This window comes from Psittacula echo (assembly GCF_963264785.1).
Source record: "Psittacula echo genome assembly, chromosome: 10".
Classification (NCBI taxonomy): Eukaryota; Metazoa; Chordata; class Aves; order Psittaciformes; family Psittacidae; genus Psittacula; species Psittacula echo.
Genome location: NC_137741.1, coordinates 20815376 through 20827752, shown reverse-complemented (window position 1 = coordinate 20827752; position 12377 = coordinate 20815376). Strand labels below are relative to the sequence as shown.

The following is a 12377-nucleotide window of genomic DNA, read 5'->3' as shown; positions in this document are numbered from 1 at the left end:
GTAGCCAAAGCAATATACCCTGCAAATACCAGAATCATAGAATCCTAGAATGGTTTGGGTTGGAAAGGACCTTAAAGCTCATCCACTTCCAACTCCCTGCCATCAGGGAGGACACCTTCCACCAGACCAGGCTACCCAAGGTCCAGGGCCCCAACAGTTTCACTCCATCAAAAACCCCAACGCAGAGATTGTAGAACACAACATCCATGCACTTAGCACCATGATGGGCCCCTGAACATGAGCTGAGAGCACCATCAGCCAAGTCAAGCGCAGGAGTAAAATGCTACAGGAACAAGCCCATAGAGCGGCACCTCCCTCAGCATCATTTATGTCTGTGTGGTACTGCAAAGTGTCTCTAACACTTCCGTAGGGCACTTCCCACACGCGTTGCTTACTGCTTAGATTTTATTAGTGTAAAGACCTTCCCCTACACATTTGTTTCCCTTTTCGAAGTGTTGACCCCTAAGGAAACCTGCAGCACAGAGCATAAAGCAAGGGGCCACTCAGTGTAATGTCACAGTTCCCTTTTAGCAAAAAGCCAGATTATGCCATGGCTTCTCTGGATCTTAAGGAAAAGAATGGGAAAACCCCCGCAAACACATAGCTCATTTCCACAGACACTTTGGGGTTGAACAAGCAGCCACAGGAAGAGCTCAGGGCACAAGGACTGTGTTTGCTACAGAGCCCTGGTGCTCCCGAAGGCACCACTGGGCACCAGCCACACCATCATTTACTCAGCCATGAGAGAAAGCAGAGCCAGGGGAGCTCCCAGCCACCACTGCCCATGTTTGCCTTCCCTGCTGCCAGTGTGGGACAGGGGCAGGGATGCTCCCAGATCCCACAGCCCTTCCACAGGGGGAGATGAATCAACTGCCTCATTCTTCCCAGTGGACAAACTTGTGTTTTGCTGGCGCAGGATCTCACAAACCGAGCTTTGTCCCAGTGCAGTGCCAGGCGCTCGCCCCCGGAATGGCCAGGCTTTGTAACAGCCAGAAGAGGGCAAAAAAGGGAATAAAGGAAAGAAAAGCAGAAAACCAGCACATCCATCGCTCCAGGACCCTCCGGAGACAGGTGGGATAAACCTAAAGACAACAGTGTTATCACTACCCACCAACCAAACCAAGTGCTACACCTCTGTGGGGGTATCTACAGGGCTTTTGTTCCTCTATTAAACAGACAACAGAGCTTTGCATCACTACGTGCAAAAGCATAAAGCAGCTAGCACTTTTTTTTTACAAGTCTTTAACATTCTTTGGCTCCTCAAACGGAAAAATCTTAGCAAAAGAGACCTTAATAAATGGAAAGAGCTGAAAAACAGCCTTTCTGCTGGTGTGTTCCGCTCCAGCTAACGGAGTAGGTAGATGAAACTGACACAGTTGTGTCTCGTACCCTGCCGTAGCGCTGCTGCTGAGGGAAATCCTGCTCAGGTATCCCTGGTGTGGTCCCTCCATGCATCCTCCCTGCAGGAGGATGAAGCCTCCAACTCATCTGCCAGCCTCTAAAACAGCCAAGTGCAGGGCTTTTATACCCCGAGACGCAAAATGCCAAGCGGACAGAGAAGCATTACAGCCTGTATGCTCCCAGCCAAGGCTTGTATTCCTATGGAGAGGCAGGAACAGGTTGTATTGTGTGAGGAAGTTTGGGTCTGGTCAAAGTTAATTCTTACACAGTAAAAAACCCAATCATAATAAAAAGACGCTGCTGGTATCTTCTCATAGCCAAAGCCTGGGATAAGGAATCCAAGTGATGCTCAGCTTCTCCCCATAGGGTAAGCACCTCCAGGAAGAGTGCATGCAGCAGGGCAGCAACACGTTCCAGCACTGCAATGCTGGAGACTGTTTAATCCCTGCTCTAACCCCAGGAGCTGCAAAGGCCATTACAAGTCAGCGTACAGCAACTCTGGAAGAGGTCAGCCAAGACAGGCACTTCCATGTGGAATGGCTTTGTTCTTAAGGAAAAAAAAACACCAACAGAACAACAAACAGGAATTCAACAGTTCCCAGTATCCGAAGCCCATTCCCCAGCACTGGCAGCGCATTGCACAACGTCTCCTCAACCTCCCCTTTCTGAGCACTCAGCTCCTTGTACCAATGCTTTTTAAACACCCACTTTCTGGAGCAATCAACTAAGGGAAAGGCTTAAAACAGGAGGGAGCGCAAGTGGAGCCCGCTGCTGGGACAAGCACCATCCAGATCCCATGTCTCACAAGCAAGGTGGGACTTTATGAGCTAATATCCCTCCTCATCCTCAGTTACTCCCGGGCACCCTGATCCCTGCACAGGACAGGGAGGCAGCCTGCTCTGCTCCTCCCCTCCCTCCCAGACCCCAGGACACACAGCACTGCTCGGCAGGGCTGGAAATCACAGCAGCCGCGTGCCTAATCCCCTCCGATCCCAAGCACTTGGGAAGGACAAAGAGCCGAGTCTCCTTTGCCAGTAAATTGAACCTGCGGTTCCAGGGGCTCGAGGCACTTCAAAGCCCGCAGCAGCCCGGCCAGCAGCAGGAAAGGGATGTACTTTTCGGCTGTGGAGCAGCAAAGTAAAATCCACACAAACAAGCAGTGTTCCAGAAAACCAGGTTTAACCATCAGCGGCTCCCAACGACGGGGGATGTTTTTCCTGAAGGATTTTTTTTCCCCCTTCCCAGTTTGTCTTGAGGTTTTTTTCCCTTGATTTCTTACTAAAACACGTTGTGAGCTCCCACACCACACAGCCCTTCTGGGGCTGAGCATCCTCCAGAGGTAAGATGCTGAGTTAGGTATTGGAGTCTGGGAAAGGAGGTGCCTTTGATGAAGAGCTAATCTACAGACTTCAATCGTTTCAGTGAGCGCCACAGGTTTAATAAGTTATTTCCGTGGAAAACCTTAGTAACTCGGGTATGAATCAAGCCTATAAACACCTCTCACCCATCAAAGTGCCATAAGAAGAAAAAGTTCTATTACTGTAACTGGGAGTATAAGCCTCTCTCTACAGGTCCCTATAAGAAGCCAAAATTCCTCCCTCAGAACAGTCATCATTTTCAAAGGTAAATACACTCTGTCCAGTATTCAGCAAATCCCTTTGAAAAGTAAAACACAGGCACAGAGAAAAAGTTGAAACAAAGCCGTAGCATCAGATACACACTGTTTAAAAGACAACCCCAGTTACATCAAAAGAACTTTTACTACCTAGAAAGCCATATCCAACTCCTAATAGGGTGCAAGAATGTAATGTTTTGGCTACAAAGATTAAACTAATTTACTTTTAAGTAACTTGCTTACTTCCTGATGTTTCTTTTTTAAAGTGTGATGCTTAGCTGCTTGGAGACACGATTATTCTGTGATTCGAAGCCAAACATCATAACTGCTCAATGAACCACAGACAAAAACATATTTTATCGGGGTGTTGTACTTACTCCAAGAACTTCTAGGCTGAACACTTCCCAGCTAGCTGTGAAAACCCATCCTGGTTCCAGGTAAGGGAGGGAAAGAAAAGGCAATTCTTCTCTGCAGAAGCATACTGAGAAATTCAGTGTATTGCCTACAAGGAAATGGTGCTCCCAATACTAGTACATCCATTTCAGAGCATCATCCTGCTGGCTCCATCACCACGAATTCTCCCTCAGAGCCAGGATGCTGCATGTGCACACATCAAGGCAGAGGTATCATCTGCAGCTTTAATCCCTGCATTAGGCACAGAACCAAATGTTGGTAAGACAACCTTCTTCCACCCCTTGTGCAACAGGCGGTCTGTGCTACTCCAAACAGCTGCACCCTTCTCCAGCTGCACAGCCACTGCCAGAATTCCACCCTCCTTCTGGATGGGATCACCAGCACCTCTCTTCCTTTGCCAGATGGGATGTTGGGTACAGGTGGCAACATCAAGGTGCATCATCACCCAAGCATGCTCACCCACAAGCTCTAAGGAGCTCCTGCAGAACTCAACACTATGGCTGTTGAGTTTGGTGGCCCAACTTAAGTTACTCTGTACGGTTTTCACGGAGAAACAACCACATGCAGGGAATACCTTCCCCAGCCTTGATCCAAGGTGCTTCTCCTTCGGTTAGTAAGCAAGGATGTACTTGCTCAGTCTCAATGTTCTGGACAACATCTTCAGCTGCACATTAACAACCCAAGTGGAGTACTCTGCTGGGGTACACCGCTTGTGGATAAAGTGCTGCCATCAACAGGTTTTGGACACAAGAAGGATTCTGCACACCCAGCTGCAGAATCAATGACTGCTTCCCTTTTCCTCTTCCAAAGAAAGGGATCTTTGAACTCCAGGAGCTGCCAACAAAGCCACCCAGAGTGGCAAACACAAACACAATGCAGAGAAACCCACGGTCCTCCTGTAAATCTATGGGGGCTCCAGTGGCTTCATCAACCCGGAAAGACATTGGTTGTACAATAAAACAGCACACCTGCATCTCTCTGAAAGGGACCGGCCCTGACGCCACCTCAAGAGCTTCCCCACCTTCCCTTTCAGGGATTAATTCCATGATTCACCCCATAGTTTGCAAAGTTGCCTTTGATGTCAACCAGGGGCCAGACGCTGCGTGTGAACAAACCCAAAGCAACCATGGGTCATGGTTCTGAAGCTCTCCCAACCACAGGGAAGGATGCTGCTCCGCGGTCAGCTCTCCAACAGGGATTCCAACATTCACAGCTGACCATGGCCACGTGGGGAAAAACCTTCACACCGAGCAAAGAATTCCTCTCTGAAGCACACTGGAAAATAGATGCACTTTATTTCCCATTGGCAAACTAAAGTGATGGAGGAAAACGGTTTAATATAAAAACATCTGACAAAGCACCTCCAGGATGTATTTTTTTGCATCAAAGCAGCAGCTTTTGGCAATAGGCTCGTTCCTCCAACAAGAGCAGTTCTTAGCCAAACCCTGATTGTTATAGACTGTGCAGAGGAGGGCACGCCAGCAAACCTAAAGTTAAATATGAAAGAAAAAGGAAACCAAAACCATTACTGGCCCAAATAAACATCTGCCTGTGATGAAACAGGATGCACAGACACGCTCTGCAACAGGACAGGGGGAAAAAAGGACAAAAAGGCTCCATGATGCTGCTGCTGGGTCAGACCCCCAGGGCTGCTACCCTGAGCCCAGCACTGAGACACTCCAAAGCCAAAGGAGAGCATCAGCAATGTGCAAAACCAACATTTCACCCCCAGAAGGAATGGCTGCCCCATTAATGAGAAAAATCACTTCTTTTTTTCCCCTATTAACAGGTAATTTCACAATCTCTCCCCCAATCTGGAAAGGGCAAATGTTTGCCCAGTTTCCACACAGATCCGCCTTACATATTTAATAGGCTTCCTCTTTTTTTTTCCTACTCCTAACACACAGGATCTTCATAAATTTCCTTGTTAGCATAAATCCTTGCAGGCTGTTATTTCTGGGGGGAGAGGAAGGGAGACGTTCACTTTCTCCATTCAGTGGGTTTGAAAATATGCTTCCTGAAGTTCATCCTAAATACTGCTGGAAGCAGAAGAAACCCTCAGGCTCTCTCTTCGGAGCTGTGGCATTGCTTCAGCAGGGCTGAGTCATCAGCTGGGATGGATGGGCAGGGTCCTGCCTTCCTCCTCCCTTCAGGGGTACAGGGACCCTGCTCCCCAAACCCAACATCCCCCAGTCTCACCTCTGCCCTGTAAGCAACTCCATCTTCCAAAGCCTTGGAAGAAGTCCAGGATCACTTAAATAACCTCCAGCCCATTCAGTCTCTTTGCTTCTCTTTCTGTTCATTCACAATTACCCTCCAACAACTTTGGTGGGGATAACACAGAGTAAGTCACTGAGCAGAGCTCCTCTCTACATGGAGCCCCCCATCTCCTAGACTTGAGCAGGGCTGCCTGGAGCAGGCTCCCGCGTGCACTTCCACTTTCAGGTACTGCTCCCCACTGCACCCGAGTGTGGAGAGGAATTACTCTCCCCTCCAACAAACCACCAGCTCACAATTCCTTCTTTCAGACGCACATTCCCCGCTCCAAATGGGTTCACCAGAGCTGAAAGTCTTGAAGAGTTTATCACATGGGAACTGAATTGATTTCAAAGTAAAAACTACATAGTATTCCAAGGAAAATCTAAAGCAGCATCTTCCCTCGCCTCCTGCAAAGCCTCTTGCTGCTGGTACAACATCCCCTTCACCAGCCCCTGCTGTCCCCATTCTCCTCAGCTCTCACTCATCCCCTCCTAGCACTTCTCTCTGCTTGGGTGCATCACCTAGCATCAAGTCACTCTCATTTCTCCCGTCTGAATCCACCCAGGGCTGAGCATCCCCTATCTCCAGGCACCAGCTCAGCTGGTCCATGCAGAAGGACCAAGCGCAGGACACAGAACCAGACAGACACAAGGAACCTCTTCCCTTTGGAAAACCCAGCCACACACAGGGCTCGAGCCTCACAGGCACTATCCCTTCACAAAGGCATTTCCATATGAACAATAGGATTTTCCATGCAAACACTGGTTTAATTCCAAATCAAGCCTGAAGTATCGAGCAGGCATGTAGGGACACATGAGACAGGCTCTAGTGATGAGTGGCTCATTTTGAGGAAAAATAGCTATCGTAAGAGCTTAGCACTGACTGCTCCAGGCATAGTCTTCATTAAGTATCTTCTGTGGAGACACCCAGCCCGTGTGGGACCTCTGCATGGCGGCTGGGGAGGTGAGCAATGAGCTGCACCCATCACTACCCATCCACTCCTACAGCTAGAGACTCACCCTTAATGATTTTTGCTCCAAAGAAAACTGATGCCCCAGTATCTGTGCCCTCCCTAGAGGATGGACAAGCTGCTCCAGACCTGCAGTGACTATGAGCCATGATCAAGTCAACATGGACACCTGCAGGAGGCTTCCAAGCAGCACCACCACCTTCCACCCTTCTACCTGCACTCAAGCCTTCCCCTCCTGCACAGTCCTTAGGACCTCCAGAATTTCATACCACCACTATCAAGAACTCTGCCTCCTGTTTCATGGGCTTGTAAACAGAGCAGGGCAGCATGCTGTGCAAAGGGAACTCTGGAAATGGGGCTATTCCAGGCTCCTTCCCAAGGAAGACAAGGGGTAGCCCTGTGGGGTTTAGGGGAAGGCAGGCAGCCCCAAAGCCTGTGGCCCACAGCATCTGCTCCAGCACGTCCCCACCGTCCTGAACCAGTTCCTGCAGCAGCAGCAGCGCAGGCCTCTCTCTACAAGCCTGGCAAGTCTAACGGGTACAGCAGCTTCTTGGCACGCACCAGAGGAGCCAAGGCTGAGGGGAAGGGAAAGAAAGTTACTACAAATGTTCCACCAATTGTGAGTCACGGGGCTGAGCTTTTGTTTCTGCCCTGCTGGATTCTGCCCTTTCCCTGGTATTTCCCCAGCTCCAGGTGGCAGGAATCGCAGGGACATCGGCTCCGGCCAAGGCTCTGCCAGCACCTAGGGACTGGCACAACCCCGGCTCTGGGAATGCATAGGCTCAAAGTACAACTCCCACCACAGCAGGTTTTCCTCACCTCTGCTCCCCAGGCATACATGGCTGCAGGAATATGTCATGAGGAAGATACTGAGCTCCTCTTTGGACTCCTGCAAGCCTCAATGTGACATTGCCTGAGCTTGGAAGAGGGGAACTCCGGGATCGAACACCTTCAAGTGCTTCTCCCACCCACCCAGACCTTCCCAAGCCATTGCACATCACTGGGAAATGAGGAGCATCCCCAATCTGAGAGAAATGCTGTGGCTGGACACTGATCCTTGGACAGCCAGCCTCATTCATGACCCAAATCCTTTGAACCTCAGATGAAGAGGACTCTGGGGTATCATCCATCAATCCAGTTCATGACACCGAAGGTTGCATCTGCACAACTATTCACAGTGTGTGCTCCCAGTTAACACTGACTGCTACTCCAAATCTCACAGAGAGCATGCCAGCTCATGGAAGACTTCTTCCTATTTAGGAGCAGTATTACAGCCATGAAAAGGTCAACTTCAGAAAGAGGGCTTTTCTTTTTAATTCATCCATACGACAGAGGTGATATTTCGACTTCATGCTTAAACTTCCTGTTTAGAAGTTCATCAAGTAAACAAGTAACAGTAGAATAATGGTTCTCTTTGTTATCCCAAATTGAATTTTGTGGTTTTAGTAGGAAAAGCCTTTTTGATGATCAAAGCCGAAGCAATAAATAGCAGTGGCTTGATGCTAGATCCAAAACGTACTTATTTTTGGAACGGGAGTTAAATGCACATTGAGTGCTCACAAGAAGAGGTTGGGAAGACCACGTGCTTTGGGTATCATTTATGCAGGCCTACATTTCAAACAGACCTATTAAATAAGGTGAACTGGAGAATAAACAAGCTGAAATGTGGCAGATAGACTGGAGCCTGAGTGGGTTTTTTCCTCTTAGCTCCTTGTGATGACAAGTATGGGTTAACTGCAGCAAAGCTCTTATCCTCTTTCAGCAATCATGAGCACTGGGGAAAAATAAATCACAGAGCCCCAGACTCTTATTAAAAGTTACACCATTGGAAACTACACAGGGGGAGAGGGGTATCCGATTTCAGCCCAATCTCAGTCACGTGTTATCATTATATTGTTCAAGTAAAAGTTAAAATCCCTCTTCTATTCCAGAAAACCCACCAGATGTCCCATAAAGGACTCGGCTGCAAGAGAAGCGAACCCATTACATCCTCAGGAACCCCAGTTTTCCATCTCAGCCGCTATAATTAATGGCAATTATCAAGTTACACTAAAAGCCATGGGCATGGGGAGCTTTAAGGACGTGTATCCAGCCCGAGGAACATTTGTTAGGAATTGCGAACACTTATTTATTATAGCACAATCCTGAATGATCCAACTCCTGGCTATCAATTGTTCCCCCGCTATGGACACTTGACAGCACCACAAAAGCAAGGCGGGTCGGCATGCTGGATTCAGCACGTGGCAGCAGTGCTGAAGGAAAAGAAGGAAAGCTAAAGGAGAAGAAGGAAAAATCCCTAGAGGAAGCACCACCATGCCATGACACTGCAGTGCCATGCCGTTTAAACGCTCTTTAAAGTGCTGTGGAGTTGGGATCAGCTTAAACATCCCAAGGAAGCCACAGGTCTCACCAAACCAGCCATAAACTCTCGCAGGCAGGTAATGAGAAGGGATAATGATAACGAAGCCATGGCTAACGGATCAGTACCCCAAGGGTCCCCTTCACCATCATCAACTTGTAACATCCCCCAGAGAGCAGCAAATCCCATCCTTGGGCTCAGCACTCCAGCAGCTCAGCACTGACAGGTCCAACCCCTACCCCACCACAAAGCCCAAGCCAACCACTGAAGGAGGCACATGGGGCTTCACTGGGATGTGCATCTCCATCTTAGCTCTCAGACCATTAACCAGGTCATTTCTTACATAGAAATTAAACCTCATCCTAGAGACAGGTCCCTCCTGCCCCCCATGCAGCCAGCCCGGGATGAGACCCCAGGAGAGAAAGAAGTGAAAGGATCAGCACAGCCACAGCTCAAAACCAAACAAATGAAAGTCCCAACTCTATCTCTGTTCAGAGGTAAAACCATCCCAAGCCTCACAGAGCACCATTATATGAACGAAAGGTTGCAGGGGTGGGGCAGAGCAAAAACCAGGACCTAATTAAGCAAAGCTTTGTTCAGGAGCTTCAATGGCACTGTAGCTGGGAGCCCTGCTCATGAAAGCAGGGCCAGGACCCAACAGGTAATGCAAGAACCACCACAAAGCAGCATCACTTGGACACAGCCTCACTGCTCCTGCCATGCAGTCAGTGACAGGGTACAGCCCAGCTCCACACCACCACACATCTAAGCGGCTTCCACAAGGGACAAACGTGCCTCAACGGCCACCTCCCAGGTGTCCCAGCACACTCATACCATGAGCAGCATCTTATCACAACCCCCAGAGCGCAGATGTCTCTGAAGGATCAACTCAAATCACTGCTATTTCTTTCCCTTCTTTTCACACCAAGAATATAAACCAACAGCAGCACCTCTACCCCCATCTTGTCCCCTGATCCAGCCCCAGCCACGAGCTCCCCAGTGCAGACCACGCATGCCAACCTGAGAAGTCTCCAGGCGTGACGTTGGGTGAGTTTGTAGCCTCTGTTTCAGTGTAAGACAACGTGGAATCTGATAGATCTGGGAGGAAAAGGGAAAAAAATAAAGGCACTTTTAGTCCTCCTGCGTTTCCAAGCTCTATGTGAGCACCCGGGGCTCTTCAGCTTCCCGCTACCTCCCCACGAGGAATTCTCCACCGGGCCAGAAAGCAGTGATTAACTTTGTACCTCTATCACGCAAATGCAAACTTCGAGTTGCTTCGACCACAAAAATAACTGCAGTTAAGTTGATCAAACAAGTAGGAACTTGGTGCTTACTGGGTAAAGTTACATTAAGCCTCTAAACAACTCCTAGTTACTATACTTAATTATCACCATTAAAATTCTTGAAGCTGTTTATTCTTGCTTCCTTCCTTCCTTCCTCTTTGCTGAAGCGAAGGAAACTTTGTTTTAACAAGTTAAGTCTTTGTTATTCTCTCTTGCTTACACCCCTCTAATTAAGTGCTCAACTGTTTGCTCACAGATTAACTATTATTTTTCCAATCAAACAAGCCAATGAAGCAAATTTCAATCCCTGGCTGTTTTAAGAATGTCACATGTCACTCGCTATCACCTCTCCCTGCAGCACAAGCAGTTTCTACAGGGAATTAACCTGGAAGGGGGAGCACAGGGAGGGACAATCTCTTTTTTTTTGCCTTCACACTGAACAAAATACCCAAAGAAAACTTTGCTCTGCAGGACACTGTGGTCCCTGCCCTATCCCACAGACTGGCTGCGCTGGTGAAAGAGCTGGTCCCTTGCAATAGGAGTGTGCACAGTGGGTGTATGAGTGGCTGCAGGCAGCTCCAGGCCAGGCAGGGAAGGGACTCACCTTTGGCATTGGGCAGCTCCTGCCCTCCCTAAGGGCTGGGTGGGACAAACAGGCACTGTGCTGTGCTGTCCTGTTCCTATCTCCCTGGCAAATCCTGCCTGTCTCCTCTCTGTCCCTGCCTGATGGTGAGCGAAAGTGGCTCACCTCGGTCATTACCTGCCGTGTAAATCACAGCCACTGGCTATGGGATGAAGGGATGTGGCCATCGCTGTGCCAGCCCTGGCAAGAAACCCAAAAGGGATGTGGGATTCCTCCCTTCTCTCCCTCATCTTCCCATTTACTTGGGCAAGAAGTGGGTGCTGAGAAGGGATGGTCAGGATGCATTGATGCCAATTCACAACACGCGCACCACATAGGACCAGGATCCAAGGCTGATTTGCCATGCTCTCTGGGAGCCTTCCCTTCATGCCTACCCAAGCAAGCCACTTTCCCTAGCTTTAATTTTAAGTAACACTTATAATTCCCCATGAAAAGTGAAACACCACTCGGAAATTATACAGCACCGAGTTTCAAAGAGTTTACGTCTCATTTTAATAAGCAGAGGAAGGGTAATAGCTGGTTCCTCCAGGGTGCAGCCAAGGCTGTATGGAAATGGCACCCAGGAGCTCCCACTCCCCCTGCACTCAGTCATCCCGCAGATTACCCACGCAGACAAAACATCATGTCTGCAAACCTTTCATTACAGCTTCATTAAAAATAGAGCTTCGTGTTATTTTGGAAGATCTGCATGTGTCTGCATGGCAATTTGAGCTGATAAACCCACATCCATTTACTCCTTAAACCCGTCAGCTGATGCTTGCTCACAAATAATGAGCAGCCATAAAACCCCGACTTGTTGGCTTCTGCCTGCCATGCCACGTAGGGATGGCTTAGGAGCAACACCACGACTACACCATGAAAGAGGTGCCGGGAGATCAAAAGAGAGAAAACACATACCCAGTGGCTTTTGCTCATCATTAGGAGACAGCCGAGAGTAGGGAGGTGGTGGAGACTCTGGAAAACAAAACTTAATATTAGTGCTGTGCTCAGTTTGTCAATGAAACCCTGGCACTTTCTCTGTCAGGGTAAGAGCTCTTCCGAGGTTGTAAACACTCAATGGAAGGAAATCCACTTGGAAGCAACTCAAGGCCAAGAATTCTCCAAATCTTCGAAGAATGGGGGCTCCACCTTGACCTTTCAAACGGGTTTTTACTACTGGAAGTGCTGTAGTTCCCCCCTACACCCCCTACCCTGTCTCCCTGCATGGGCACCCACAACCTGAAGCACACAAAATGGCACGTGGCTCCCGAAGAATGACGCTTACATCATCTGCACTGGGAGCTGACCCTCCAACCACAGCTTAAACACACACAGGCTTCACAAAAGCTCCCCAAACACATTACAAGGACTGAAATAAGGTGTTGGGTGGTAAAAAGTTGTTTCTCTCTTGGCACATAAAGCCTGACACAAAGGACCAGACTGACTTCAGGCAA

At 48.8% G+C, this 12377-nt stretch overlaps 1 protein-coding gene across 1 annotated transcript in view; it reads right to left on the bottom strand.

Moving 5' to 3' along the window:
- Positions 1 to 12377, bottom strand: part of SMAD6 (SMAD family member 6) — a gene marked incomplete at its 3' end in the record, with an annotated part of 39517 nt that overhangs the window by 24611 nt on the left and 2529 nt on the right. Inside the window, exons 2-3 of the mRNA XM_080626673.1 lie at positions 11842 to 11898; positions 10039 to 10116 (exon numbers count right to left, since the gene is read on the bottom strand). Of these exons, the coding sequence (XP_080482799.1) occupies positions 10039 to 10116; positions 11842 to 11898 (135 nt within the window). The remainder of the gene's footprint in view (positions 1 to 10038; positions 10117 to 11841; positions 11899 to 12377) is intronic.